Source organism: Micromonas commoda, chromosome 13 (genome assembly GCF_000090985.2).
Source record: "Micromonas commoda chromosome 13, complete sequence".
NCBI classification, from domain to species: Eukaryota; Viridiplantae; Chlorophyta; class Mamiellophyceae; order Mamiellales; family Mamiellaceae; genus Micromonas; species Micromonas commoda.
This window is the reverse complement of record NC_013050.1, coordinates 98,259-125,949: the sequence shown is the minus strand read 5'-3', so window position 1 is coordinate 125,949 and position 27,691 is coordinate 98,259. Positions and strand designations below refer to the sequence as shown.

Below are 27,691 nucleotides of genomic sequence, written 5' to 3'. Positions count from 1 at the left end.
AGAGCTCCTTCACGGGAGCTCGTCGTAAACCCCCACCACTCGCCTGGCTCCGCCGTTCCTGGCAACCTGCTTCCAGTACCGCGCCTCCTCCGCGTCCTTGGTGCACCCGTAGCCGGTGCTGAGCATCTCCGCCAGGAGTGCCGCTTGGTTGGCGTCGCCGTTCTTCGCGTTGCGGAGCGTGTCCACGAACCATCTCTCGATCGCGTCGGCCATGACGTCCTTGAGCGAACCGGAATGCACGGGCTCGGCGCTCTCCGTGATCTTGTACGCCGTGCACGGGTGGTCGGGAGAGTGCGGGCCGGGGTGCGAGACCCCGCGCTCCTTCATCTGCATGCTCGTGGCGTGGCACGTGTCGCATATGTCTGCGGACGGGGGGCGGGGCGGGCGCGAGGGTCAGGAGCGGCGCGCGGCGGGGGTTCGGTTCGAGCGCCGGTCGTTTCAAACGAGATGCGCGTTAATAATTGCGTTAATTGGTCGGCGAGGGGACGCGCGCGGGAGGGGGATTGACGCGCGATTGACCGGGTTCGCGCGCGCACCAAAGTCTTCACAAACATCGCAGCACCACCGCTTGCACGAGATGGGCAGCTCCCCGCACAGGTCGCACGAGTACTGAAGCTCCCGCCTCCCCGGCAGGATGGCGGGCTCGAACATCGCCCAAACCGAAAGTCGCCACGCCCCGCCCCCGCCTCCACGGAAAACTCCCGCGCGCGGGCCTCTCCCCGTCCACCGAGTCGCGCCGCGCCGTGTCCGACGTCGTTCGTTCGCGACCGTCGCCCGTTTTTCGACCCGGAAACGTCCCTCCGCGCGCGCCGACGTTGGCGCCGCGCGCAATTGACCGCGGTCCGCCGCCCCCTCCCGTTTTCGCTGAAAACGCGTGGAAGCTGGACAGCTTGGACGCGAGGCTGCAACTCGACTTACAAAAAAATGGTGCTAAGATTACTCGCCGCCGCCTCTTCGATCCCTTCGCTTCCATCAGTGGATGGGCCCGGCGACGAAGTACTGCGCCATGGAACCCGCGGGTGACTTACCTTCCAGCACCTCCACCGTGCGCTCCATAGACGCGATCCTCTCGTAGTACGCCGCGAGTTTGGGCCTGCCTTCAAACGCGAACGCCTTGGCGAGGAGCACCACCTGATGGAGCACGCCCCAGAGGAACATCTCGCCGCACGTCACCCCGGTGGACGTGAACCCGCCGTTTTCGTCGCAGAGCTTCTCGAGGCATCCGAGGTGGTGCGGCAGCGACGTGGTCCAGAGCTCCTCGTGCGTCTGTTCCGTCTTGACTCCCGAGCCAATCTTGGCGTACAGCGTCGGTTGGCCCTTCTGCAGCGCGGCGTAGATGTCCTCCGCCTCGGCGACGAGCATGGAGGACATCGCGAAGTCGTTCATATTCTCGGCGCCGTCGGTGCCGGCGAGCTTGCCGATGACCGCGGCGATGGCGGTGGCCTGCGCCACCGGGGCGGTGTCGTCGCCGCCGACGAAGAGGAGCGGGAGCTGGCCGAACGGGGCGACGCCCTTGGGCTTCATGGCGTTGGGCCCGTCCCTCCACGCGAAGCCCTCGGGCTTGCCCTCCCAACTGAGGCCGGAGTGGTGCGCGACCATGGTGACCTGCAAGCCCTTTGCCATGACGTCGAAGTAGATGAGCCTGAGAGATGGAACGTCGGCGGACATGGCGGACGCGGCGGTGGTATCGGAGGGGACGGCTCTGGATCTGACGACGACGCGTTCGACGACGCGCGACCTGGCGGGCGCGACGCGGCGTGCGGGCGAGGGCGACTCGCGGGTGGATGCGGCGACGCGAAGAGTGGCGAGAACGGGGGACGCGACGGGCGCGATGGACATCAAACGACGGCCGCGCGCTCGAAACTGCGGCGGAGGCGGCGAGGCGACGTGCCTTCGGACGGCTTCGGGAGCGGCGGAAAAGGTCATCCTCCGACGCGACGTCGACGGATTGCTTGATCGGCATTCGCTTTCGATTCCATCGCGAAGCGCGACCCCTCGTCGATCGAAAATCATTTTTTTCTTTCAAAACACCGGTCAAGGAGAAAGGCGGGGCACGTGCTGGAAAAAAGCGTAAGCCTCTGCAGGTAACGTACTCGAGTCCCGCCGCCGACGGCACACGCATCGACCGCGCGAGCGCACGGCCGACGAAACCGTCGGAGGGGCGCTCCACGCGTCACCGCACTCTTCCTCGCGGTCCTTTCGAACCCGTCGCCGCTCGCCGGTAGCGCCCGGCTGGACACCCGCGCGGACACCACTCGCCGTCCTCGTCGGCCGCCATGGCCGCCGCCGCCCGCTCGGCGCATCACGCATCGACCAGCGAGACCCCCGCGAGCGTCATCACCAAGAGCGCGGTGTTCAAGCTCGGCATCCACCCGAGCGCCATGCACGACGCCCTCGGGGGCGCGAAGGAGCTCCTCGACGGCATGCTCATGCGCCACCACCACCAGCTCGGCGGCGTGCTCGTGTCCTACGCCGACGCGCGTCTCGTCGGCAGCGACGCGCGGATAATCCACCAGGCTGGATACTGCGACGTCCACGTGCGCTGCACCGCGCGGGTCTTCTGCCCGAAACCAGGGCGCAAGCTCCTGGGCGTGGTGAACAAGGTGGGCGCGGACTTCGTCGGCATGCTCGTCATGGGCGTCTTCAACGCCTCCGTCTCCGCGGCGGACATCTCGGACGAGTTCATCCACAACCCAATCGACGCGAGCCCGGGGGGATGCTGGGAGAGCGCCGAGGATAACGGCGAGCACCGAATCGCGGTCGGCGACGAGGTGGTGTTCGTGGTCAAGGCGGTGAGCGAGCACGACGACGTGTTGCACCTGTTGGGAAGTTTGAAGGAGGAAGGCACGGGTGAGGCGACGCGGGTGTCGCGGTCGGGGTACTCGCTGCCCGAGTCGATCTTGTCGGGAGGAGGGAGCCGCCCGAACGGGAATGGCGGAAGGGACGGGGAGGTCGCGGGTTCGATCCCCGGCGGGGTGACGACGTCGGGTGGCGACGGCGTCGTCGGCGGCGCGGGGGGCTCGGAAGGGGACGTCGCGACGCCGAAGAAGAAGGGGAAGAAGGGGAAAAACGGCGTCAACGGCGCAAACGGAAAGTCCTCGGAGAAGAAGGATAAGAGCGCCAAGAAGGAGAAGAAGGAGAAGAAGGAAAAGGCGGAGAAGAAGGAGAAGAAGGATAAGAGCGCCAAGAAGGAGAAGCGAAAGCGCGAGGACTGACGAGAACCTCCGGTACCGGTATTAGCGATCGACGCAATGTGAGTGGGACGACATTCATAAACTTTTTTTCCTAAATGAATGCGCACGGCTGCCCGACCCTTTCCTCGTCGCCGGCGGTGGGACGCGGGGCTTCGTTCGCCCTCGCGCCTGACCGCCGCGTCGGCTCCGTGTTACATCGGCGTCCCCGGGTTCCCCCCACGCGTGGGAGGGGTACGTTTACCGCGGGGTCGCGTCACGAAAGAGCCGAAGAGGAGAATGGGACGGGTGATGAGTGTACGTCAGCCGCGGGTGGTTGGTTGGTGGTGGATCGGATGCGACGACGCGTCCGCGCTCCTGCCCGGGATAAATGCGGCTTCGACGGGTGCATTCGCGTTCACCGATGTCGACATGAACACCTGGGTAGCGACGACGCTTTCCATCGTGGACTTGCAGTGAGATCAATTCAACCGCCGCGCCTCTCGCAGAGGAAGCGAGCGATTGAGGAAAAGTCACCGATGGAAAGCGTCAAGATTAAGGCCTACCAGGTGCTTGTCTGGTGAACGCGAATGCAACCAGCGTGGCGAACGGCATTTACCCCGAACGGTGCGACGGACGCCTATCGTCCTCATCCGCCCGCCATCGGCGCCGAGTGATCCATCCCCCGGATCCGCCCCGTGCCGTGGATGTTGCTCCCGAACCCCCTTCCGCCTCCTCCTCCTCCTCCCATGCCTCCTCCTCCTCCGCCGCCGCCCAGGCCCCCGACGGGCCTGTCGCGCTTCTTCCCTCCGTAGTTATCCGCGAACTCGGGGTCGATCATCGTTTGGAAACTGCGCGGCGGGAACGACGAGGTCAGGGTGAGTGAGGGTCCTCGGATCTGCCGATGGGCGAGGTTGGAAAAAACGGGGCTGGGTGCGCTGGTTCACGGGAGGCGCGGCGTCAGAGATATCGGGCCACTCACAACGCGACGATGAGGTTCACGACGCTCCAGAACATGTCCGCGAGTATGCTCGGACGCCATACCGTGCGCCGGTCGACCACCGAGCCTGTGGATTCGGGTTCAGGAGGGCGTCGGTGCGAGGTTGAGTCAGCGGGTGTTGCGGAGCCACGGGGGGCGCGGGGGCGGGATCTGGGTCGGGAACGCGCGGCGGAACGTGGGCGGGGGGCGGGAAGCGCGCGGCGCGGGGGAGCGCACCGTTGCTGACGTAGGGCATCCTCCGCACCCGCGCGGGCTCGTCCGCTCGCTCCCCGTCGACTCGAGGGGCGCGCTCGGGCGAGTGACGGCCTCGGCAACCCGACAAGGAGTCGTGGCTCTCCATCACAGCGGAAACGCGCGTGCGGTCGTTGCGGTCACCCGTTGGCACGAAACTGAAGATTTTCCGCCCCCCCCGGACGCGCACATTCGTCGCCGCGCGCGGCGCGTACCGAAGCGAACCGCCGCGACATGTCGTTCCTCGTCGGCGGCGTGCGCGAGGAGCGCTTCAAGACGCCGCTCAGCGCCGACGCGAGCTCATCCGCGCGGAGCCCGGGCACAGCTGGCACGTACTCGTCGACGCTGAAACGATCGAACCAGTCCGAAGCCTTGGACCACGCGTTCACGTCGCTGGTGTTCGAGATTCAGCACAGGCTGGAGCTGGTGGCGCACGTGCACAGGGTGCGACTCGAGCGATGGCTGCGCAAGCTCCACGAACCGGTGCGCGCGCCCGAATCCGTCCCCCGCGACCGCGCCGGAGTCGGTTCCCATGCCCGCCCAATTAAAAGTTTGTCGCTCGCTGAAAAGATACTCACCACCACCTCCGCCCCGCAACCTCCTTCGCAGGAACACAACGCGACGTGGAAGCGCAACCGCAACAACCACGCGCGGCTCATGCTCGCCTGCCTCAAGATGGGCCGCCTCGAACCGCCGTTCGACACGCACCCGAAAGAGGGCCGACTCGACACGCTTCCCCCGCACGCGCTCTTCGCGATAAAGACGTCCAGCGAGGCGCGAAGGCTGGAACGCGCCGCGGGGCCGACGGGAGACTGGGTGACGGACCCGGGGGTCCCGGGCGCGCGTCTTCGCACAGCTGGCGGCGGCACAGCCGGCGGCGGCACAGCCGGCGGCGGCACAGCTGGCAGCCCGGGGTTGGGTTTTGAGTCGTCAAAATACACGGCGGCTCGGGGCGGCGCGCCCATCCCGGGTCTGTCGCTCGGTCGAAACGCCAAAACTCTCGAGGAGATGCTGCGACGGTCGTCGGACGATGTCGAGGGGGACGGCGAGGGGGCCGCCGCCGGCGGCGGGCGGAGTTCCCCGTCGCGCAGGGTGAAGGACGTGCTCGAGATCAAGGGGGACATGCGCGATTGGCTCGGCAAGGGCGCGAAGGGGGAACTCGCGCAGAAAGAGCTCGGCGCGCAGAAGGAGCGCGCCAAGGAGCTCGAGCTGCGGTTGGAGTCCACCGAGCTGCGGCTCAAGACGGCGACGGACGAGTTGCAGCGCCTGCGCGACGGCATGGTGCGGCAGCAGAAGCGGCATGCCGAGGAGATGGCGGAGCTTCAACGAGCGCACCAGAGGGAGATGTCGATGTTCGCAAAGCTGGTGGAGAGCAAGTGGGACGAGCGCGAGGACGAAACCTTGCGAGCCGTCGGCGTGGGTGCCGTCGGCGGCGTGAACGGGACCCGCGCGGGGGGGGTTGCCGACGGAAGGGTGATCAAGAGCGCGACGGGGGGCGCGAGCGTCGTGCCCGCGATTCAAGTCGCGGGCGATTTCACGTTTTCGAGAGAGCCCAGCGTCTTGGTACCCGCGGAGGTTGCGGGAGCCGGCGACGCGGCGGCGGAGTTCTTCGGGTACCTGGAGAGGTTCCGGGCGGATACGGAGCGGATCCGGGCGCACGTCGGCGCGGGGTAGGCGTCGCGACGGTGGCTCGTCGGCGGCGAGCGAGTGAGCGCCGCTTCACCCGCCGTCGGACCAAGGTACCTTCGTAAAAGTTAGCTCTACTTTGTGCTGGGGAGCTGGAGGATGTGCGTTCATCACGAATATCTATATATGTTTCGCGGCGCGACACTCCTTGCACCTATAGCGCCGACGACCGTGTTCACAGATTCCAGACCCACCGCACTCCTTGCAGCTATAGCGCTGACGACCGTGCTCGCAGATTCCAGACCCACCGCACTCCTTGCATTGATTGCGCTGACGACCGTGCTCGCAGATTCCAGACCCACCGCACTCCTTGCATAGAGAGTGTATACGACCGTGCTCGCAGATTTGAGACCCATCGCACTCCTTGCACGTAGAGCGTATACGACCGTGCTCGCAGAATGCAGACCCGCCGCACTCCTTGCAGTATTGGCGGTGACGACCGTGCTCGCAGATTTGAGACCCGCCGCACTCCTTGCACGTAGAGCGTATACGACCGTGCTCGCAGATTTGAGACCCACCGCACTCCTTGCACTGAGAGCGCCGACGACCGTGCTCGCAGATTTGAGACCCACCGCACTCCTTGCACTGTATGCGGTGACGACCGTGCTCGCAGATTGATGCACCACCGCACTCCTTGCATGTAGAGCGTATACGACCGTGCTCGCAGAACGCAGACCCACCGCACTCTTTGCAGTAACGACGCTGACGACCATGCTCGCAGATTGATGCACCACTGCAGTCCTTGCACCTAGAGCGCTGACGACCGTGCTCGCAGATTTGAGACCCGCCGCACTCCTTGCAGTAAGAGCGCTCACGGCCGTGCTCGCATATTTGAGACCCACCGCACTCCTTGCACCGATGGCGCTGACGACCGTGCGGACAAGCGCTGCACACCTTGCAATTCGACCGATACTTCACCCCGTGCTGGCATGGCCCCTTTGTGGGAGGGGCCCTCTTCCGCTTCGTCCCCTTCTTCGTCACCTCCTCCTCCGTCGCCTTCACCTCGACGTCCACATCCGAGAGCTCAATCCTCACGTTCGGCCGCCAAATCGCCGGCATCCTCCCCCGCGCTCCGTCCAAGTGCTCCGGTCGCTCCGAGTCAGCACTGTTCATTCGCCGATCGAGCGTCGTCTTTCAATCCGTCTCGCCGCTGATCGCATCTCGGGCAAAGTTCGCGATCGATTTCATCGGCATTTCCCGCTGTCTCCCGGTCAAAACCGCGCGGATGTGTGTCATGCTGAGCTGTCCAATGCCGAGGTATAGATAGCGTGCCGTCTATATCCTGCAGAGGCTGCGGGCGCGCGGCCGTGTGCCCTCGAATCGCGATGAGCGCGACGATCGCGTGGCGCGGGGCGGTCGCCGCGCCGCTTCGGATCCGCGATCCGGACCGGCGCGGCGCCAGGGTCCTACGCGTCAGCGCGCGCGGTTGTCGTCGGCTCGCCCCGCATCCCCATCTTCTTGTTACCCGCTCGACGCGGGGAATGCCCCCGGTCGCGCCGGCGCTCTCGCGTCCACGCGGCGATCGTCGCGTCGCGTTTCCCGCGTTCATCGCGCCGAGGACGGAAGAACGTCTGTCGTTTCATCGCGGACGCGTCGTCCGGGTCGACTCGATGATCGAGCGCGACAGGACGCCCGCGACCGCGCGCGACGGCGAGGATGCCGCCGGAGGTTCCGATTCTCAAAACCCACCAAAACTCGCGGTCGGCGGCGACGACGAGGGCGACGACGAGGGCGAGGGCGAGGATTACGTGTACGTCGGGGACGACTGGAACGACGTCGGCCCGAGCCTCATCCCGTCCATCGTCACCGCGTGCCTCGGCGCCTTCCTCTTCGGCTACCACTCCGCGGTCATCAACGCCCCTCTCGCGGACATCGCGGAAGACCTGGGCTTCGGCGGCGACAACTTTGCCAAAGGAGCCGTCGTCTCCATCATGGTCGTCGGAGGGTTCGCGGGGGGGCTCGGCATCGGCCCGTTCGCGGATAAGGAGGGCCGACGCGCCGCGCTCGTCGCCACGACGATCCCGTTGGCGCTCGGCACCCTCGTCTGCGGCGGGGCGGATTCGCTCTGGACGATGATGCTCGGCCGGTTCATCACCGGAGCGGGCGTCGGCGCGTCGACGCAGATCGTGCCCGTGTACCTGTCCGAGGTGTCACCGCCCGGTCTGCGAGGTACCGTGAACGGGATCCGGCGCATGGGATACGTCGTCGGGTGTTTGATGGCGTTCCAACTCGCGGGCCCGCTCAAAGACGCAAACATGCCGGAGGGGTACGTGAAACCGAATAATTTGTCGAACCAGTCCGCGGGATTGGACACGTACATCGACGCGGTGCAGTCCAAGGGGAAGTTCGCGGTGGTGGTGGAGAAGGTGAAGGAGACGGCAGCGGCGGCGGAGAGGGATCTGGTGGTCCGCGTCGAGGAGAAGGTGGAGAGGCTGGAGGAGAAACTCGGGGGTAAAGGGTCGGCGTCGGCCTCGGCTCCCGCGGGTGGCGACGACGTTTCCGGAACCGCCCCGGCGTCTGTGCCATCCCCGGCCGCCGCCGCCGCCGTCACGAGCGCGGACGTCAAGCCCGCGCCCGCGGTGAAGGCATCCGCGGAGAGGCCGTCGCCGTCGGAGGCGCCCAAATCCGTCGAGCCGCCGGCGGACGCGCGGGGAACGGAAAAGATGGAAAAGTTGGAAAAGTCGGAAAGGTCATCGGCGGCCAGGACCGCGACCGAGACCGCGCCCGCGAGCGGCGAGCCGAAACCCGACGCCGGCAAGAAAGCGACGATGCCGGACCCGACCGCGTCGGAGAGGCCGCAGCCGCAGCCGCAGCCGCAGCCGCGGGAGCCGGCGGTTGCGACGACGACGGCGGACGCGGCGAGCAAAAAATCGACCACTTCGCCGGGAGCGTCCAAGGCTGAGGCGCAGCGGACTTCGGAGGCGGCGGCCATCGCGGCGTACGAGACCGCGACGACTTCGTCGCTCGCGCCTAAACCCGCGGCGGACGTGGCGAGCACCAAAGCGGCGGCGGCGGCGGTGGCGAAATCGGTGAGCAAAGAATCATCGAGTAGAGAATCATCGTCGTCCTCGGCGTCGGCGGCAGCGTCGTCGTCGTCGGCGGTCGAGGCGGTCGCGGTCGAGGCCCCGTCCGGGCTGGTGGACGACGCCACGAAACGGGAGGTCGAGGAGCTCAAGGCGATCGTCAAGGACGCGACGGCGGGTGAGGTGGCCCCGATGACGCCCGCGGCGGCGACGGTTTCGAATGCGAAAAACTCGGAGCAGCCGCCGCCGCCGCCGCCCGCCGCCGCCAGCGCCGAGAAGGCCAAGGAGAAGGCGCCGGAGAGGCCCGCCGCGGTGAAGTCCGAGGGACGGCCCGGTACCCCCGCGGACCCTAAGGAGTCCGCCGCGTCCGCGGCGCCTCCGACGAAAGTCGACAAGGACGTCGCCTCAACAAACGCCGTTTCCGTCTCGAAGGAATCATCCGTCTCGAAGGAATCCCCGAAGGAGGTTTCGAGGGAGCGGGCTCCGACGGAGGCGGCGCCGAAGAAGGAGAAGGTCGACCTCGAGGAGAAAGCCGCGGCGAGGATCGAGGAGAAATCGTCCAAGAGAAACGGCGACGCGGACAAGGTCAAGGCGCCCGCCGCGCCCGCCGCCCCCGCCTCTTCGCCATCTACAGGGAAGCAGCCCACCGCCGCCGCCTCTTCGAAGGATAAGACCAAGACGGCGACCGCGGCGTCGGACGTCTCCGGAAAGAGCGCCTCCGGGTCCGCGCCCGTCAAAAACCAGCCGACTCAACCACCGACTCGACCGACTTTACCGACCGCTGAGGTTGTCCGACCGGAACCCGGATGGTGGCGCCCGCTCTTTTACTTTGCGGCGATTCCCGCCGTGGCGCAGGCGGCGGGGGCGCTCAGCGGCGTCGCCGTCGAATCGCCGGTGTGGCTCTTGGGGCCGGAGGGATGCGCGATGGAGAGCCGACGGAGTTTGGCCAAGTTGCTCGGCATTCGAGGCAGGGCGGCGGTGCGATGGCAGGAGGCGGTGGCCGGGTCCGGCGTCGTCATCGGCATGGGCAAGCAGGGGCGAGTCTTCGCATCCGTGGACGAGAAGGAGGAGGAGGAGGAGGAGGAGATGGAGCTCGACGCCGACGGTAACCTCTGCGCGAAGTGCTCGTTCGACCCGGACGAGTCCGAGGCGGCGGTGAACACGTGGGGCGCCCTCTTCACCGAGCAGCGCAACCGCTACCCGATGATCATCGGCGCCGGCGTGTGTCTCCTCGCGGGCCTGTCGGGTTCCAACACGGTTATTTACTACGCCTCCTCGGTGCTCAAGGAGGCGGGAGTCGACGACCCGGGTCTCCTGACCCTGGTCGTGGGCTTACCCAACGTCGTCGGCGGGGTCATCGCGCTGCTGTGCACGGACAAGTACGGCAGGCGGCCGCTGCTGCTCTGGTCGTTCGGTGGTATGGCCGTGTGCCTCGCGGCTTTTTCGACAGCCGCGTTCGCCACGCCGGGAAACCCCGTGAACAACACCTTCTGCGCCCTCGCGACGCCGGTGACGTCCGGCGGGTTACAGGAGGGCGGCGAGTTCGTCGGCGACGCCATGGCGGCGATATGCGACGACCTCGCGGCGTACACGACGGCGACGGTGACGCAGAGGTCGTTCGAGCCCCTTCGCACCACGACGTTGGTCGCGATTCCGCTCTACACCTTTTTCTTCAGCATGGGCGCGGGGCCGGTGCCTTGGCTGCTGTACAGCGAGGTGTTCCCGACGCGCATCCGCGCGCGCGCCACCGCCGTGGTCACCGCGATAAACTACGTGTGCAACACCATCGTCGGCGCCAGTTTCTTACCCCTCATCGGCGCGTTTGGTTTAAAGGGCACCTACGCCATGTACGCGGTGCTGTGCGCCATAGGGTACGTGTTCGTCGATCAGCTCGTGTTCGAGACGAAGGGCCTGGCGCTGCAGGACATCGAGGGTGTCATGCTGGCCAAGGAGGCGCAGTGGTCCGGGGTACCGCTTCCACCCGCCGGCGGCGCAGCCGGCGGCGAGGACACGGCTGGCGAGGCGGGGGATGAAAACGAAGGCGAGGCGTTGGGTTCCGGGTTTTGGTGGACGGATGTCGGGGAGAAGATGGAGCGGGTCATCGACGAGGTCAGGCGGTCGATCGACGAGTTGGGGGTGGCGGAGGTGGAGGAGGAGGAGGCGGCGGCGTCCGTCGAGGAGCGCGACGAGGCTTCGGACGACGGCGATTCGAGCGAGCGACGATTCAAGTGACGATTTAAAAAGTGTCCGACGATGAAAAAGTGACGAAGAGAGGGTCGCACTCGCCGACTCGCGCACTCGAATCCTAACTACTCACGCGGTGTAGTCGATGTCGTCCATGATTTTCCAGATGGTCGCGTCGTAAGGACCGACGTACCTCGGCTCGTCGACGAAGAAGGGGGACTCCGGGTTGAAAGCCTTGCCCAGCTCCTGCGCCCCCGCCAACGAGTTGAAGCAGTGGAACACCTCGATGCCGATCTTCGCCTTGGGCTTGTACGTGTTGCCCGGGTCCTTGAGGTCCATCTGGTGCGCCACGGAGAACTCGACGCCGAGGGAGTTGTGAAACGCGTCCGCCTCCGGGGAGGTGAACGCCGGGGTCCAATCGTCGAACTTGCCGTTCCAGCCCAGGTTGTACTGCCCGAACCAGAGTCCTTTGGTCGACTTTGGCGGGACGCCGCGGACGAATTTGGCGACGGACGCGGTGGCTGTGAACGGGTCGAGCGTGGTGAAAGCCTTGATGTCGTCGGTGGCCCACAGCGGGTTAGCCTTGGGTCCTTTGTTGACGAAGAAGGCGAGTCCCGCCTTTTGGTCCGCCTCGGGGATGAGCACGGTGAGCATGACGAGGGGATCTTGGCCTGTTAAAAAAAAACCACGTCAGTCTAATTGCCCATACAAAGATTAAAATAAACGCACCGGCGGGTACGCCGTCCTGCTTGAGGAGGAACGCGCGCGTGGCGTTCTTGAACGCGGGCGGGCACTCGCCGGTCTTGATGCCGTCGATGAATCCGTAGATGGTCTTCTCCCAGGCTTTGTAGTCGGAGCACGGGACCGCGCCTCCGATGGGGCCGAGCTTGGCCGCCGCGATCGAGTCGTCGAATCCGGTGACGTTCGTGGGCTTGATGCCTCCCTCCCCCTTGGCGGAGGCCATGCCGGGGAGCCAGAGCTGCTCCGCGGGAACGGCCGCGGAGAGGAGCGCGGCGAGTCCGGGCGCGGAGAGGATATCGCGACGGGACGGGGCGTTTTTGTCGTCGGCGGTCGCCTTCACCACCACCGCGAGCCCGCGGCGGGGGACCGACGCTGCACGATGCGCGTGGGCGGAGATCTTCTTGCGGTCGGAGACGACGCGAACCTTGGCGGCGGCGACCGCGGGCTTGGAGGTGAGCGCGAACATGACGAGCGGGTGAGATGTCGCGACGATGGATTAGGTTTCGGGGGGTTTCGGGCGAGATGCGATCTCGGCGCGCGCGAGGTGAGTGGCGATCGCGAGGACATCGGAGGAACATGCAAAATGAACATTCAGAACATATCCGTGAGCTGGCACGCGGGCCGAAAACACGCCCGTGCGACTCGACGCCGAGGCTGGGCTTCACCCGGCTTCACCCGCCTCATCGACGGGTCGGAAACGCGGGCGGGATATCGCGCGAGCGCGGACGGCACGTGACTCGGGCGCGATGGTATCGGCTGCCACTACAAAAGCGCTAAGGTCCCGGCGCGGAAATGGCGCGAGGCATCGGAATGACGTGGATTTCGCGGCGTTTCGCGCGGCTCGTTCAATCCTTCATCTCCTTGACGACCGCGGCGGTGGACTGGCTGAACTCAACCATCACGCAGGGGACGTCGCCGATCACCTCGGGGAGATGACCGGGAGGGATGTTGTAGCTGGATCCAGCGTTGACGGTCTCGGTGGAGCCGTCCTTGTAGTTGATCTTCATGGTTCCGGACTGGAGGTAGCCGAAGTGGTTGGCGGGGCACCACTCGGGGCAGCCGGGGAGCTTCGGGGAGACCTGAACGGTGAATATCGGGGTTGGAAACGCGTCAGGTATTGTTTCCGTGGGAAACGCGCGTAACGGGCCAGACGTGAAGCTCGGGGAAGACACGAGAAGCCGGGTCGAGGGACACGGACACGACCAAGGAGATCTATAAATGTGCCAGATCTGATGAACGGGATGTCGAACGCACCTCCTTGACCCAGTCGAAACCGGGCTTGAGGGTGATCTCCATGGTCGTCTTGTCGTCCATGGTGACGACCTTGGCCTGGGCCAGGCCCATGTCCTTGAGGGTACCCGCGGAGTAGTCGATGATGGTCATGTCGGCGTGTGCGTCGCTGTGGTTCGCGACGCGACGCGCATCCGGGGGGGAAAGGTATCTCTCAAAAATATGACGTTATGCAGCTTACGTTATGCGCCCTGCGTTATCACGGCAGTTTGGCATTAACATTATCACGGCAGTCAAGGCGGTAGGGACCGTTGTTAGTTTTCGAAGTGTGATATTTCATCCCCCCCCATGTGCCTTCACGCGTAGGGCACATCCACGAGTTCGCTCTCGTCGTCCCTAAAGTCCGCCAGCAACGCCTCGTGCAGCGCCAACGCGCACGGCCCCGCACAGCCCCTCGCGCGTCCCGTCCCAACCTCCTCCCCGTCCCATCGAACGATCGGCTGACACCAGATGACGCTGCCGATCAGCACCGCCTCGTCGGCGGACTTGGCGCGTTCGAGCGTGATGTCCTCGTGCCGCGCGTCACGCACGCCGAGGTGCGCCAGCGCCCCACGCGCGATCAGCTCCATGGCGCGCCGCACGGTGCATCCCGCGAGCACGTCGTCCGTCGGCGGCGTCACCAAGACTCCGTCCTCGACGATTGCGAGATTCATGGAAGGCCCCTCGCCCACCAGCCCGCGCTCCGTCATCCACACGCCGTAGTCCGCGCCGCGCTCGTGCGCGTCCGCGACGACCATGGCGTTCGGAAGGTAGTTCACCGACTTTACCGTCGCGAACGCGGGCGGCTTGATGGGCACGTCGCTGGTGACCACGGATACGCCTACGTTCGGATCGGGCGCGGCTCTGCCGGCGACGACCGTCACGTAAAAGGTGGCATCAACGCACTCGTCGTGGCTCAGCGCGAACCCCCCGGGCCCGGCGCCGGCGTAGTACCTCACCTGCGCGTCCCTCAGGCCCGACGCCGCGATCGTCGCCAGGATCGTCGCTCGCATCGACGCCAAACTCTGACCCGCGGGGGGCTTGAGCTTGGCCGATCGCATCGATCGTTCGAAGCGGGCTAAGTGCCTGTCGAGGAGGTGGCACCGGCCGTCGCAGACGTGCGCGGTGTCGAAGACGCCGTGCCCGCGGTGGACCATGTGGTCGTCGAACGGGACGACCATGGCGGCGGGATCGGTGGTTATGCATCCGGCCCTGCGCGTGTGTGTCGGGTGGGTTTGACGTTGGGATTTTCAGTCGCACGAGTAGCGCTATGGCGACAATGGCGGAACGGATGCTGGGTCGCGGCTGCTGGGTCGCGAGGGTGGGGGAAGGATCGGTCCGAGGGTTCTCATCGTCGGGAGCGGCGCACCACGAGGAGTAAAACGCCGCGTACGTGTCCCGCGCCTTGGGGTGGACGCGCTCCGCGAGACGCGCGTGGACCTCCGCGGCGCCCAGCACCGGCACTCGAGCGGTCGTCACTGCGTCGTCGTCGCCCGTGTCCCCCGACGAGCGCCCAGCCGCGACGGCCTTCGCGCGCGTCGCCCTCGTCGTCGCCGCCGCCGCCGGTCGGGAACCGCGACGCGCTCGCTGTCCAGCGGCGGCGGGCGCGACGGATCGCGCGACGGATCGCGCGACAACCGCCGACGCCATCGTCGCGCGAGTCGCGCTGTTGGGTTGCCGAGGGCGCCGACTGCGGCTCGTTAAAAAATCAGGGTTCGTTAAAATTCGCCCCTCGCCGCGTCCGCAGCCGTTCGATGCTCGCGTCGCGCGCGCGCGCCTTCGGTCTCCTCCGCGGCATAACCCGTCTCTCCATGGCTCCAAAGAGACGCGCGGCCGCGAGGAAGGCCGCACCCGTCGCCGCGGCGAAGAAGCCCAAGCCCGCGGACGACGATCCGACCTACACCAGACCGACGCCCACTCCCGAGGAGGTTGCCGAGCTCACGCGAAAGTACGGCCCGACGCAGCACCCGGAGGAGTACTACGACACCCGCAAGACGGACCCGAACCGCCCGGCGATCGCCCAAGCCGCCAAGGCCAAGGCGCTCGTGGAGGAAACGGCATCGGACGACCCGACGCTGGCGAACTTCCTGACGTGGTGCACCATGCGGGGGTTCGAGTTGCATCCCTCGCTCGTCGTTAAAAACGCGTCGGGCGCGGGCGACGCGCCCAGGCACAACGCGGTGTTCGCGAGGGGCGACATCGCGCCGGGAGACGTCCTCGTCGTCATCCCCAAGTGCTGGTGCCTCACCCCCCGCACGGGATCGATAACCAACGTCCTTCCCCGGGACGTCCTCGCCGACCTCGACGAGGCGGCGTTGATCTTGACCGTCATGTACGAGCGCGCGCTGGGCTCGCGATCGCCGTGGGCGCCGTATTTCGCCCTCCTGCCCACTCCGTCGGAGAACCTCCCGTTCCTGTGGGACGAGCGCGACGCGACGCGATGGCTCGAGGGCACGGAGGTGTTCAGGCGCATCGCGGAGGACCTTCCGGCGATGCGAGCGGACCACGCCCGGTGCATGGACGCGTGTCGAAGATTCGAGGATCGAATGACGGAGTTCTTCCCGGATGGAAAGGCGCCGCCGAGGATCGCGGTGCCCGTTCCCGAGCGCTCCCCGGACGACGACGACGGTTCATCTTCCGATGATGACATCGGCGAGCGTTTCACCGAACCAAACGACGGTCCTTACGGGTTCAACGCGTTTCTCTCCGCGGCTTCGCTGGTGGCGTCGCGAGCGTTTCAGGTTGACGCGATCTCCGGTCAGGGTCTGGTTCCCGTCGCGGATCTGTTCAACCACAGGGGCGCCGCCTCCGGGGGCGAGCACGTGCACTTCACCGATACAGACGGGGACGGTGACGGGTCGGGTGATGACGATTCGGATTCCGGATCCGGTTCCGACGGCGACGGTTCTAATCCCCGGGGCACCAACCCCGACGAAGAGACCGTCCCCGGCACGAATTGGCCGAGACGGCCCAACGACACGTGGGAACGACCGAACGAACCCATGCCCGGAGTCTACCCCGACAACGATGAATACGATAAAGACCTCGCGTCCAAGCCGATATGGCAGAGGAGCGTTGCGCCCACGTGCGGCGACGTGACCACCATCGACGGGCCGCCGTTGACGCTCGTCGCCGTTAAAACCGCGACCGCCGGGGATGAAATCTTCAACAATTTCGGCGAACACGGCAACGCCTTGCTCCTTCACAAGTACGGCTTCTGCGAGTGGGACAACACGCACGGCGGGGTGACGATATCGCACGAGACGCTGTTCAAGGTGCTGGGGCCGGAGGTCATCGTGGAGGCGGAGTCGGCGCTGGACGGAGACGCGGAGATGGACACCGAGGCGGATGCGGAGCAATCGCACGAGGGCATCGGTTTCGGCCCCCAGAAGCTCCCGTGGGAGCGCACCGACGACGCCACGAGTAAAGGCGCCGCCATGGCCCGCGCCGCGGGCTGGGTCGGTTCGCAGTACGAGATCTCCGCGTCGGGCGAACCGAGCAGGGATTTGATCCTCCTCCTCGCCACCGCGCTCGCCGACCCGGATGACCCGAATCAGATGGACCCGACCACCGGCTTGTCCCCGCACATGGGCGAGGACGACGCGTCCATCGTTCAGACGCTCGACGGCGTCGCGGAGGCGTTGCTCGCGGTCGTCAAGGCGAGACGCGAGGAACTCCCGGAGGGGGGAACGGCGGATGGCGATCTCGCGGCGGCGAAGCTCGCGCACGAAAAGGCAAAAAAATTGTATGGGAACAACGGGACGAATGACGCCGCAAAATCCGGGTGCGTCGGCGAAGCCGCCGCGCTGCTGCTCCGGTCGCAGGAGCGCGTGGTCCTCGAGAAGGGGATGCTGTGGGTCATCGAGACGCTGCGCGCGGGCGGCGGCGGCGGCGGGGTTAAACCGAATGTAAATCCGGTCGACGTTCCCGCGAGGACGGATTCGCCGGGTTTGGCGCAGCCGATCCAATCGACTCCGTACGGTTCCGTGGTGTACCTTCCCAGACGTGGACCGAAGCCGACGAGTGGGATGGACAAGGCGTACGAGCAGCCGGCGAGCCCGAACCACCCGCACCCGGGGCTCGGGTCGGACGTGTTCGGCCTCCCCGACCCGGGCGAGCGCGAGGACGAGCAGTGATTCACGCGTCCCTCACCGACTAAGTGTTATGCTTACTTTCCTAAGAGTATCGTATTTTGTACCTTCGGTGGCACCGCGCTAATAACGTCATCATTCACCGCGTTAAAACTCGTACGGCAGCGGCACCCCCGTGCCGTCCGTCGCCTCCCTCACCAGCACGAACGTCGTGCCCTTGTTCCCCTTGGATATCCGCACGTTCTCGCCCAGGTACGTCGTGTCGAGCCACCCCTTGGCTTCGTCGCCCAAGATTCGAAACGGCACCGGATACGGCAGTCGAACGGGTCCAAAGGGCAGCGGCCCGAGCGGCGTCGCCTTAATCTCGAAGTACGCCAGGTCGAAGGTGAAATCTATGCGGCTCGGGGAGCTCGCCGCGTCGACGCTCGCGGCGGCGCTGAGCCTGAGGTGTCCGTTTTCGCCAAACTGCACCACCTGGTCCACCCTGTCGTCTTTCCCCGTTCGCGATCCCAGGCGGATGGCTTGCTGGATGGTGAACGCCTCGAGCGAGGTGACGGTGCGCTGGATCGGGGACGAGCTTCCCCGGACCCCTTCCGCCATCTTCCGCCCGTCGTCGTCGCCGAAGATGGACGTGAAGAACCCCTCGATGCCCGGCGCGGTGCCGTCGACGCGCGAGCCCAGCGGGTTCCGAGCGTCGAAGTCGCTCTTGCTCGTGTAGAGGAGGCGCCACGTGCCGGTGATCTCCTCGCGCGTCGCGGGTCGCTCCAAGCCCCCGGCGAGTTCCAGCGCGGTCACGGCGTCGGCGATGGCGCGCTCGTCCGCGGGGGTCGCGGAAGCCCCGCGGGTCTTGGAGACGGACTCGAGTCTCGAGAGGAGCAACGCCTCGGCGGCCGACGTCGACGTGGACGCATCGGCCGCGTCGGCGGATGACGACGACGACGCCGTCGTCACCGGGCGATGCGTCACCGCCCGGTGACGCGCCGACGCGGAGCGGGCGACGAGCCGGTGCGATGGACGCGCTGTCACCGCCGCGAGGTGCGATGCGAGGGTCGCCATGACGGAGGGAAACGGCGCGCGCGAGGTTGTGGGTAACTTCGTCGAGAGGCTGAGGGAGCTCGAGTGTGGACTGTCGAGGCGCGAGTGACGAGAAAACCGAGGATGAGGAATCGGGACACGCGGCGTGATGGAAGGGACGAAACTCGCGATTACGAGCGACGGACCACCGCCGCGGCTACGCACGCACGGGAGGCGCACCCGTTCCACGTCGGACGAGAACGGGCGCGCCTCCGACTCTCCGACGTTTGCGGCGAGGAAGGGTCGTCCCCGGATCGAGCAGATACGACTTTGACAAAATCTTAAACGAAGATGTAAAGTTCGGCGTCGAAAGCGTTGAGTTCGACGCCGCGTACATCTCAGGCTCGAATCGTATCTGCTCGCTCCGAAGACGACCGATCCCTCGCGAACCGGCGCCACCGCCTCGTCGCGTTTCGACTCGCTTAAGCATCTCCATCGCTGCACGTTCTACTCGCAAAGGAACGTGTTCATTGACGAGGTTCAGAAGAACACGTAGCCGAATAACGCGAGCAATGAAGGGAAAGAAACGCGACGAGGCGGTGGATCGAGAACACACGCTCGATGAGCACAAATGTCGGAGTCGGTGGGAGCCGCCGCAGTTTGAATCTCTCACCACGGCCCGCACTTGTTCGCGGTGTTGAGCGCCGCCGAAGGAAACGTCGCCAACGAACTCAAAAAACCAAACGCAGCCGCCGCTCCCATTCGATCGCACCAACCCTTACCCACCCTACCGCAGTACCCCGCCGCGAGGTCGTCGAGTCCGGTACGAAGCCCCGCGACGGCACACGCGGCGGAGAAGGTTAGGGTCGCGAGGGACGCGTCACCGGCGAGGGCGATTTGGGGAACGCGAAAGCGGCGAGCTCGGTCCTCGGCGGCGGCTCGGACGGACTCGCGTCGGTTCGCGTCCGTTACAACCGTTTCGCGTCCGGGCTCCACGTGGACGTTGCCCACGATCCTCCCTAACCCGATCGCCCCGAGCGCCAGCAGGTCCCCGAGGAGGAAAACCGTCGACCACACGAAGAGCGCGGCGGATACGACGGCGAGAAACTCGAGCGAGACTAAAAAAAACCACGTCAGTCAAATTGCCCGTACGAAGATTAAAATAAACTCACCAAAGTTTCGGTAATTCCGAGATGGGAGGCACAACGCGTCGTCGACCAGGCGCGACAACGCCGCGACCGTGGACGCGGGCAAGGTCTCCGCGTCCGCGATGGCGGCGTCGCACGCCCCCGCGGGGTGGTTCATGGACGCGACGCACGCGACGGCGACGAGCGAAAACGCCGCCTGCGCCGCTCGAAGGAACACGGGCGCCCACGGCAGGAACGGGCGCCAGCGCGCGGGGAGCGAGAACCTCGCGCCGCTCTCGCCGAGGTGCAGCCGTCGCAGCCACCCGGGCTCGGGGGACGCGCCGGCGGCGGAGGAGGCGGCGGCGGAGGGAAACATGCGGGGGGGCGCGGGGGAGCTCGCCGGCCGCGTGCGCTCGCCTCCGTAGGCGGGTTTCATCGCGGCGGCGGCGGCGGCGTCCCTATCGGAGTATCCCAACGAACCGGCGCTCTCGTGGTTGCCGCTTGTTCCACGGCTCGCTCCTCCGCCCGGGGAGGCGCGCGAGGCTTGCGGCAGGTGCGGCGCGCGCGGATCGCTCAGCGCCACGTTCACCACGACGGGCGCCTCGCTCGAGACGTCGTCGCCGTTCATCTCCGCGCCGCGCGCGGCGGGACGGACGGGTGGGGTGTCGGGCCCAGCCTCGCCGCCGCCGCCCGGGCCCGTCCGAGGAGACGACGTCGCCGAGGCTCTTCCGCGGTCGAGCCCCGTCACCGTCGCGCGAGTGTGTTGCAGGAGCTCGGACTCGAGCGCGATGGTTCGCTGGCGCACGGACGGGGTCGGGGTGAGGGGCGCGGGGGCGGCGTCGCCCGCGGTCGTGGACATGCCGGCGCGCGCGCGGCGTGGCGGGTGGGGCGCGGTGTGGAGACTCTGTGCACCTTCCGAGAGCCCCTCGTAGCTTCACGCTTCTCTCGGAACAGCCGAAAGTGATTTTGAAAAGCTGATTTTGAACCCAAGCAAGAGACCGAAGGCGCTCCGCCGCCACTTGCGACGGCGCCATGGACACGCGGAAGAGGAAGATGGACGAGCACGAGTCCGATACCGTGACTTACCTGCGCCGCGGGACCATCACCGTCCTCGATGCGCTCGATGTTCAGCTCCCGGACGTGTTCGCCGCGGAGATACTGCCCAAGCTCAGCCTGGAGGACACGCTCAACCTGGCGAAGGTTAGCAAGGCGTACAGAGACTCGGTGTGGAGCGTTCGCGGCGTTCAGTCGTTGGAGGCGAAGATCACAGCTCATCTTTTGAAGAAGAATCAAATGAAACGCATCATCAGTAAAGAACCGATGTACTCGGCAGTTTGGCCGAGCGGCATGTACTTGCCGCGCGGGACAAGTCGACGAAAGGGGTTGTACTATGCGACGAAGTACGGCAACTTGCCCGCGATCAGGGCCCTCCTGCAGTCAGGGGTGGATGTGAACAAAGCTTATCGCGGGAACTTGAAGTTCACGGCTTTGTGGCTCGCTTCTCTTAAAGGGGACGCGGCGGTGGTGAAGGAGTTGATCGAAGCAGGGGCTGATGTGAACGTGCGAGGATCGGCGAAGGATGGCATCTCCGGCGTTCTCTACTCAGACGTCCCTGCTCTCTACGTAGCCGCTCAGAATGGCCACACGCCGGTTGTCAGTGAGCTCATAAAGGCGGGCGCGGATGTGAACGTCCCGAGGTCGGATGGTTGCACGCCACTTTTCCCGGCCGCCGGCAACGGGCACGACGCTTGCGTGGCGTTGCTTCTCCAGGCCGGTGCCGACGTCAACAAAGCAGATGAACGAAATATGACGCCGTTGTCTCTCGCACTCAGGTACGAGAAGGTCGTGAAGCTCTTGAAACACTTCGGAGCGCGTCGACCACGTGGGCTAAACGACCACGTGGACGTTTACGACTGATATCTTCACGCACTCTTATCACAGTAGTAGCATCGATGTATGTCAACGCCTGGCTCCCTGACGCGTGGTGATGCACGGATGTGTATCGCTCAACCTCTCGCTCACCGCGCCTCCTCCGCCTCCACCTTCGACGGCGCCGCGTCGTCGATCGCGGGCACCGGCGACGCGTGCTTCACGCACTCCAGCACCTGCTCGCACTCCCACCGCTCGCCCGCCGGCAACGTCACCGGCGTCTCAATCGCCGCAGCCTCGACGCATACAAACTTTTTATAATCGTCGTCGCCGAGGTCGCCCGTAGCCTTGGACTTTTCGATCCACGGGTTCCACACCACGGCGTCGGGGAGGTTACGCTTGGTGATCCGGATCGATCTCGAACCCGCGACGTCCTCGACGGCGAGCGCGTCGCTGGTCGAGAGGTAGATGCGGTCCACCTCCTCGGCGAAGGCGACGAATTCCCCGATCTCCTCGCGTCTGACCCGACCGTCGAGCGAGTCCAGGTACGACGCGCCCTTGAGCCCGGTGACCTTCGCGGCGAGCGCGTCGTCGCAGCGGAAATACGTGTGAAGCGCGGTGGTGAACGTCATGGGTTCGATCCCCGCGTTGGTCACCGACATCGTCGTCTTGAGGTGGTTGCCCGCGCCCAGCATGACCTCGTAGACGCAGACGAAATCGTGCGGCCACTTCTCCTTGGAGGCTGGGGTGGAGCGCAGGGTCATCTGCACCGACGTGGGCGTGCGCGCGGTGACCTGCGAAGTTCGATCGTCGCGACGGGCGTCAGAGCCGCGACGGGGAGCTGGGGGAGTCGGGCGAGGGCGACTTCGTTCGTTCGGGGAAGTGAAGTCGGATCGGGTAAATTAAATTAACTCGGCGCACCTCCCAAGTCTCGTTGCGCGCGAAGCCGTGCTGTCCGAGCGGGCCAAAGTCGCTGAACTGGGGGAAGCATATCGGCACGCCGCCTCGGATCGCCTTGGGCGGCTTGAACACAACCTGCGCGACGTCGCGGTGGGTAAGTCAGCAAGGGTAAGCCAGCAAGGGTCGGCACTCGATCGAGGTGTTACGCCCCCGGGGGCGGGTTGAGATTCGGGTTCACGCACGTCTGAGCTGACGAAGAGCTGCTCGACGCCGTCGGCGGTCTTCCACGACGCGAGGTGCGCGCCGTGCGTGTACACCTCGGCGGTGGCACCGGTGGAACCCGCGAGCTTCACGCCGGGGAGCTCCCCGCGCAGGGTCGTCGTCTCGGGTTTCGACATTTGATGATCGCGCCTCGACAAGTGACTCGTCGCGTCAGATTGCGACAGCTCTCGACATCGCTCGTAGCCCCCAGTCAACCCACTAGGCCGGCGCACAGCTGGATGCGCCGGCACGCGACGGCGGTGTCGACGCGGTGGATACTCCGTTATCTCCGCGTCGATGACAGCTGGGGCGCGTGCGTCGCGCGGGATGCCGCCCGCGCGCTCGCCAGCACCGTGTCGACCGCGCGCGCGGACAAGAACGCCCGATTTAACATCGTCGGGTTTTGCTCATCGCCCATCACGTCGTGGCGCGGGTTCGTTGTGGGTTCACATCAAGCGGAACGTGGCACTGGTGCTAGTCGCGACGGTCGTGGTGGTGGAAAGCTCTCGGGATCTGCCAAGCTAAACCAAGAGATCATCGCGTCCCGGAGCGCGGGAGAGATTCTCGCCATCGTCGAGGATCGAGGAGAGAGTTTTAGCAAAGTCAACGTGGCGACCGCGGTGAACAGGCTGTACAAGGTCGCAAAGGCGCGCGATAACCTCAGGAGGGACCCGAGGTACAAACGTCTACTCGACCTGGTGCGCTTACACTGCGGCAGGTTTCGTGCTCGAGAAGTTTCTAACGTCGCCCACGGCCTCGGAATGCTGTGCGCCAACAAAGGCGCCGGCAACATCGACAAGGAGACGGCGGAGCTTTTGATGCGAGCGGTGCAGAAAAACGCGAATGAGATGAACCCTCAAGAGATCGCCAACGTGCTGAACGCGGTCAGCAAGCTCGACGCGGCAGCAGAGGCAGTGTCACGGGAGGGATGGAAACGCCTTGCCGAGGCTGCTGAATGGCAAGCCCGAGATATGAATCCTCAGGGGATCGCCAACGTGCTGAACGCGCTCAGCAAGCTCGACGCTGCTGCAGCAGCGGTGTCACAGGAGGGGTGGAAGCGCCTTGCCGAAGCTGCCGAACAGCAAGCCCGAGATATGAACCCTCAGGACATCGCCAACGTGCTGAACGCGCTCAGCAAGCTCGACGCTGCTGCAGCAGCAGTGTCGCCGGAGGGATGGAAACGCCTTGCCGAGGCTGCCGAACGGCAAGCCCGAGAGATGAACCCTCAGGGGAACGCTAACGTGCTGAACGCGCTCAGCAAGCTCGACGCTGCAGCAGCAGAAGTGTCGCCGGAGGGATGGAAACGCGTTGGCGAAGCCGTCGAACGGCAAGCCCGAGAGATGAACCCTCAGGGGAACGCCAACGTGCTGAACGCGCTCAGCAAGCTCGACGCTGCAGCAGCAGCGGTGTCGCCGGAGGGATGGAAACGCCTTGCCGAAGCTGCCGAACGGCAAGCCCGAGATATGAACCCTCAGGACATCGCCAACGTGCTGAACGCGCTCAGCAAGCTCGACGCTGCTGCAGCAGCGGTGTCACAGGAGGGATGGTCGTATTTCTCGGTTGCTGTTGAGCGCCAATCAGTTGCGATGAACGCGCAGAATGTCTCGAACACATTGAACGCGTACGCTGAGATGCGAAAACGCCGACCGCAAGCGTCCGCGGCGGTGACGGAAACGGGCTGGCATTCGCTTGCAGCGGCGACGGCGAGAACTGCACCGACGATGGCCAATCAAAGTATCGCCTTGACCGTGGACGCGGCGAAAAAGCTGGATGCGTTTGCGTCGGCGATTGACGACGAGGGATGGGAAATATTGGCGGCGGCGGTGGCGCGCATGGCTCTAGATTCCAACGCACAGCAAGCCGTGCTCGCCCTCTCCGCGGTCGGTTGGAAACAGGAGCTCGCGCGAAGCCTGCATCGTCAAGGCGGGTTTGACGCGTTGATTGGCTCGATCGAGAGGAACATCGACGCCATCCGCCGGGGGTACCCGCCCGACTTTGCGAAAGAGACTCGGAAGACGCTCGATGCCATCCGGCTCATTTACGAGCACGACGACGGGGCGTACGGCGACGAGCGGCTCGAGGGTTTGAGAACCGAGCTCCAGACGAAACCAGGTAATCGTCACAAGTAGTTCCGTGTTGGAAGAGAGTATTTCATCTTCACCTCTGCGTTTCGCGCCGTCTCTGGCTACCTAACAACATCACACCGCGAGAGCCTCGAGGGCTCCGACGCCGCTCTCCACGCTCCTCCGCAGCGATTGCTCGTGTACCGTCGCCACGATCGCGTTCAGCCGCTCGCGGAAGTACCTGATCTGCTCGTTCTTGCCGTCCACCGCGGCTTGGCACCGTTTACGCAACTCGGCCGAATCCTCGCTCGCGACTCGTTGCACCTCGCGAACCACGCCCTTCCAGTACCGCTCCCTCGCCTCCGCGCGCTCCTCCAGCCGTTTTAAACGCTCGACGAACGCCTCCGGGAAGTTCGCGGGCACCGGGGGTAACTTTGGCATCTCCCGATGTTGAACGCCCTTCTTGGGCGACGCGGTGATGACCTTGTCGCCGGCGTCGAGCCTCCGGCCGCCCCGCTTCACCTCGGGGGACGCCGACTTGATAGGTGATTTGATAGGTGACGTCGACTTGACCGGCGAATCCAGCTCCACGTCGTCCGCGCCCGCGCGAGCGATGGACGCCTTGGTATCCTCCGTCGGGGACGGCACGTACGTTCGCTCCGCCTCCAGTTCGGCGTTCCAGCTGACCCTCGGGTTATTACCCTGCTTGTTACCCTTGTGGGTGTTTTTAGCCTTGACGTTAGCGTGGGTGTTTTTAGCCTCGACGGTGGCGGCCTTCGCCGGGCTTTTCGTCGCGGGCGCGCGCGGCTGGCGCGGGGACGCGAACGAGCGCGCAACCTCCGCGGCGGCGCGCGCCGCCGCCGCCGCGATGTCCCCGTCGTTCGGCTGCGGGAAACCCTCCCTCGAGTCCCGAATGAGCGGCCGAGATTTAAACGGCGACGCCCCGGCGCCCGTCGGGTCAAACGGAGTCACCGCGGGGTGGCCCTCCGGCAGAGGGTCGTTCGCCAACGGGTTGTGCGCGACGGGCGCTTTGAACACGGGGCTCGCGGCGACCGCGGCGACCGCGGCGGCGGCGTCGGCGTTCTCCTTATCGGACGACGCCGACCTCTTCGGTGGTTTCCTCCTCGCCGGAGCCGCCGGCCTCTCCGATACCGGACCGGTCCGGACGGCGGCGGCAGCCTCCGCGTCTCTCAACCGAGCACGCAGGGTGTCCACCTCGCCCTGGAGCTCGTGCACCTGCCTCTCCAGCGCTTTCGTCCCCGGGGGCTTGGCGCCGACGGCGCGCGGGCCGCCGAGTCCCTGCGCGTCGCGCCCAAACTCCTCAGCCTCTCGAACCCTGCGCTCCATGTTGGACTTAAACTTGAGGTGTTCCTGCTGCAAGGCGCGCAACGCGCGTTCGTGCTCGCCGTCCGTCGCGTCGAGCTCGTCCTGCAGTCGCCTGCACCGCGCCTCGAGCGCGGCGATCTTCTCGACGTGCGCCTCGGTCGGTCGCACCGCCCTGACGAGCGCGGCGACCGACTGCGGGTTTTTGGCTAAACCGGCGTCAAAGACGGCCGACGCGGTGACGTCCGTCCCGGGATCGATTCCTCCCAGGAGCGAAGCCACGCCCGCGGAGCTGACGTCGCGGACGTCCGCGGGCTTACCCGGGGTACTCCCCGGGGTGGCGATGCGCGAGCTCACGCCGGCGGCGGGTTGAAATTTGGCCAGCTCGCGTCGCGCCCTGGCCAGTTCCCTGTCGAGCTCCTCTATCCTCGCCGCCTGCCTGCGAAGGTTGGCGTCCCTGTCCGCGACGAGCTCCTGGTTCTCGGTGAACCACGCGATCCGTTTCTCCAGCTCCGCCACCCGAGCCCCGTGCCTCCTCTCGAGCTCCGCCAGCTGTGCCGCCTCGACGCCCGGTGACTCACCGCCCGGTGACTCATCGCCCGGGTCCATTCCGCCGCCGCCGGCCATCTTCGCCTCCGCCGCTCGCGCCGCCGCTCGCGCCGCGTCGCGCTCGCGAACGAGCTCGCGCTCGCGCTCGCCAAACTCCGCCTGCGCCGCCTTGAGCGCTGACTCGGCGGCGAGTTGCCTCTCCAGGTACCGAGCACCGTCGCCGCCGGTGCGCTCCGTCTCGAGTCGAAGCCGAGCGATCTCGCCGTTGAGTCGGTCAATCGTGCCGGTGAAATCGCCCTCTTTGACCGCAAACTCGCGTCGCATCGCCGCGATCGTCGCCGTCGCCGCCTCGTTCTCCTTCTGGTACCCGCGCATGATGGCGTCCTGCGTCTGGATCTCTCGGCGCATGGACTCCGCCTCTTCGACCGACACGCATCGCACGTCCATCGCGCCCTTGGCCATCTGGCCCCACGGCGTCGACGTCGCCTTGACGTCCGCGGCGGCGCGTTCGGCCTCGACGCGGAGCTTGCGCTCCTTGTTCACGGCGTCCTCGAGGGCGGCCGCGTGGTCCGCCGCGCGCTCGCGGTCGGCTCGAGCGGCGGCTTCGAGGGACTGGCACTTGAGGGTTAAACCCGCCATCTCCGCGAGCTGCGCGTCGATCTGCGTGCGGAGTGCGAGGTTCTCCGCGGCGACGCCGTCCCTGTCGTGCCACGTGTCCAGGGTCTTCTCGAACGCGCTGCTGAGGCGCATCTGCGCGGTGTCGCTCGGTATCTTGGGTCGCACCGTCGCGTTCGTCGTCGGCGGAGGAGGAGATTTCTTCTTGACTGTGGAGTCCTTGGACGCGGATCTTCGCGCGAGCAGCGCGACCGCCCTGGGTTGACCCGCGGACGAGCCGCGCGCGGGCGACGACGCGTTCACCGCCGCGACGCTCCGCAGGTCCGCCGTGAGGCTGCCGCTGGGCCGCCGCGCGCCCGGGGTCTTACCGCCTGGCGCGGTCGCGGTCGACGCAACCTTCGAATGGGTGCCTCGGATCTCCTCCGGACGCGGCTTCACCGCGGAGGCCATCTCGACGTCGTCGTCGTCGGAAACCTCGAAGTCATCGTCATCGTACGACGGGTCGATCGCGTCGCCCGCCATGGCTCCGTGCGCTCGCGTCGCGCGTCGCGTGGAGTGTGGCGACCGCGACGTAC

At 66.1% G+C, this 27,691-nt stretch overlaps 16 protein-coding genes across 16 annotated transcripts; 5 read left to right on the top strand and 11 right to left on the bottom strand.

The window, feature by feature from the left end:
* Positions 1-9: 9 nt before the first annotated feature.
* On the bottom strand, positions 10-651 carry MICPUN_63409 (predicted protein; the record flags this gene model as incomplete). The annotated part of the gene is made up of 2 exons (XM_002505357.1): positions 10-362; positions 537-651. The coding sequence occupies 2 exons, from the start codon at positions 649-651 to the stop codon at positions 10-12; spliced, it is 468 nt and encodes a 155-aa protein (XP_002505403.1).
* Positions 652-972: 321 nt separating this feature from the next.
* Positions 973-1,926, bottom strand: MICPUN_63408 (predicted protein; the record flags this gene model as incomplete). The annotated part of the gene is made up of 1 exon (XM_002505356.1): positions 973-1,926. The coding sequence occupies one exon, from the start codon at positions 1,924-1,926 to the stop codon at positions 973-975; it is 954 nt and encodes a 317-aa protein (XP_002505402.1).
* A 350-nt stretch (positions 1,927-2,276) lies between these two features.
* MICPUN_103668 (predicted protein) lies at positions 2,277-3,215 on the top strand (the record flags this gene model as incomplete). Its single annotated transcript, XM_002505607.1, has 1 exon — positions 2,277-3,215. One exon carries the CDS (start codon positions 2,277-2,279, stop codon positions 3,213-3,215), a length of 939 nt encoding a protein of 312 aa, XP_002505653.1.
* Positions 3,216-3,236: 21 nt separating this feature from the next.
* MICPUN_63405 (predicted protein) lies at positions 3,237-4,510 on the bottom strand (the record flags this gene model as incomplete). Its single annotated transcript, XM_002505355.1, has 3 exons — positions 3,237-4,021; positions 4,153-4,237; positions 4,387-4,510. 3 exons carry the CDS (start codon positions 4,508-4,510, stop codon positions 3,820-3,822), a joined length of 411 nt encoding a protein of 136 aa, XP_002505401.1. The 3' UTR covers positions 3,237-3,819.
* Positions 4,511-4,635: 125 nt separating this feature from the next.
* On the top strand, positions 4,636-6,197 carry MICPUN_54586 (predicted protein; the record flags this gene model as incomplete). Its single annotated transcript, XM_002505606.1, has 1 exon — positions 4,636-6,197. The coding sequence occupies one exon, from the start codon at positions 4,636-4,638 to the stop codon at positions 6,073-6,075; it is 1,440 nt and encodes a 479-aa protein (XP_002505652.1). The 3' UTR covers positions 6,076-6,197.
* Positions 6,198-6,207: 10 nt separating this feature from the next.
* On the bottom strand, positions 6,208-7,146 carry HPF_2 (cysteine-rich protein with zinc finger; the record flags this gene model as incomplete). The annotated part of the gene is made up of 1 exon (XM_002505354.1): positions 6,208-7,146. The coding sequence occupies one exon, from the start codon at positions 7,144-7,146 to the stop codon at positions 6,208-6,210; it is 939 nt and encodes a 312-aa protein (XP_002505400.1).
* A 551-nt stretch (positions 7,147-7,697) lies between these two features.
* MICPUN_87431 (major facilitator superfamily) lies at positions 7,698-11,342 on the top strand (the record flags this gene model as incomplete). Its single annotated transcript, XM_002505605.1, has 5 exons — positions 7,698-8,298; positions 9,091-9,116; positions 9,897-10,121; positions 10,254-10,564; positions 10,724-11,342. The coding sequence occupies 5 exons, from the start codon at positions 7,698-7,700 to the stop codon at positions 11,340-11,342; spliced, it is 1,782 nt and encodes a 593-aa protein (XP_002505651.1).
* Positions 11,336-12,501, bottom strand: MICPUN_63401 (predicted protein; the record flags this gene model as incomplete). The annotated part of the gene is made up of 2 exons (XM_002505353.1): positions 11,336-11,965; positions 12,024-12,501. 2 exons carry the CDS (start codon positions 12,499-12,501, stop codon positions 11,424-11,426), a joined length of 1,020 nt encoding a protein of 339 aa, XP_002505399.1. The 3' UTR covers positions 11,336-11,423.
* A 102-nt stretch (positions 12,502-12,603) lies between these two features.
* Positions 12,604-13,388, bottom strand: MICPUN_109326 (predicted protein). The gene is made up of 2 exons (XM_002505352.1): positions 13,290-13,388; positions 12,604-13,114 (listed from the first exon to the last, which is right to left on the bottom strand). Exons 1-2 carry the CDS (start codon positions 13,377-13,379, stop codon positions 12,881-12,883), a joined length of 324 nt encoding a protein of 107 aa, XP_002505398.1. The 5' UTR covers positions 13,380-13,388; the 3' UTR covers positions 12,604-12,880.
* A 233-nt stretch (positions 13,389-13,621) lies between these two features.
* On the bottom strand, positions 13,622-14,485 carry MICPUN_87938 (predicted protein; the record flags this gene model as incomplete). Its single annotated transcript, XM_002505351.1, has 1 exon — positions 13,622-14,485. The coding sequence occupies one exon, from the start codon at positions 14,483-14,485 to the stop codon at positions 13,622-13,624; it is 864 nt and encodes a 287-aa protein (XP_002505397.1).
* A 630-nt stretch (positions 14,486-15,115) lies between these two features.
* On the top strand, positions 15,116-17,492 carry MICPUN_63398 (predicted protein; the record flags this gene model as incomplete). The annotated part of the gene is made up of 1 exon (XM_002505604.1): positions 15,116-17,492. One exon carries the CDS (start codon positions 15,116-15,118, stop codon positions 17,438-17,440), a length of 2,325 nt encoding a protein of 774 aa, XP_002505650.1. The 3' UTR covers positions 17,441-17,492.
* A 50-nt stretch (positions 17,493-17,542) lies between these two features.
* MICPUN_63397 (predicted protein) lies at positions 17,543-18,451 on the bottom strand (the record flags this gene model as incomplete). The annotated part of the gene is made up of 1 exon (XM_002505350.1): positions 17,543-18,451. One exon carries the CDS (start codon positions 18,449-18,451, stop codon positions 17,543-17,545), a length of 909 nt encoding a protein of 302 aa, XP_002505396.1.
* A 627-nt stretch (positions 18,452-19,078) lies between these two features.
* MICPUN_103662 (predicted protein) lies at positions 19,079-20,395 on the bottom strand (the record flags this gene model as incomplete). Its single annotated transcript, XM_002505349.1, has 2 exons — positions 19,079-19,527; positions 19,582-20,395. The coding sequence occupies 2 exons, from the start codon at positions 20,393-20,395 to the stop codon at positions 19,079-19,081; spliced, it is 1,263 nt and encodes a 420-aa protein (XP_002505395.1).
* A 1,159-nt stretch (positions 20,396-21,554) lies between these two features.
* On the bottom strand, positions 21,555-22,703 carry MICPUN_87522 (predicted protein; the record flags this gene model as incomplete). Its single annotated transcript, XM_002505348.1, has 3 exons — positions 21,555-22,199; positions 22,327-22,440; positions 22,548-22,703. 3 exons carry the CDS (start codon positions 22,701-22,703, stop codon positions 21,555-21,557), a joined length of 915 nt encoding a protein of 304 aa, XP_002505394.1.
* Positions 22,704-22,805: 102 nt separating this feature from the next.
* Positions 22,806-24,695, top strand: MICPUN_63393 (predicted protein; the record flags this gene model as incomplete). The annotated part of the gene is made up of 1 exon (XM_002505603.1): positions 22,806-24,695. The coding sequence occupies one exon, from the start codon at positions 22,806-22,808 to the stop codon at positions 24,693-24,695; it is 1,890 nt and encodes a 629-aa protein (XP_002505649.1).
* Positions 24,696-24,764: 69 nt separating this feature from the next.
* MICPUN_63392 (predicted protein) lies at positions 24,765-27,638 on the bottom strand (the record flags this gene model as incomplete). Its single annotated transcript, XM_002505347.1, has 1 exon — positions 24,765-27,638. The coding sequence occupies one exon, from the start codon at positions 27,636-27,638 to the stop codon at positions 24,765-24,767; it is 2,874 nt and encodes a 957-aa protein (XP_002505393.1).
* Between the last annotated feature and the right edge of the window lie 53 nt (positions 27,639-27,691).

Bases quoted from the DNA above. Each gene is read 5' to 3' on its own strand.
- MICPUN_109326 (XM_002505352.1), bottom strand. From the start codon at position 13,379: ATGGGCCTGGCCCAGGCCAAGGTCGTCACCATGGACGACAAGACGACC. The intron at 13,115-13,289 runs GTGCGTTCGACA...TTCACCGTTCAG, and splicing joins GTTTCGACTGGGTCAAGGAG to GTCTCCCCGAAGCTCCCCGG.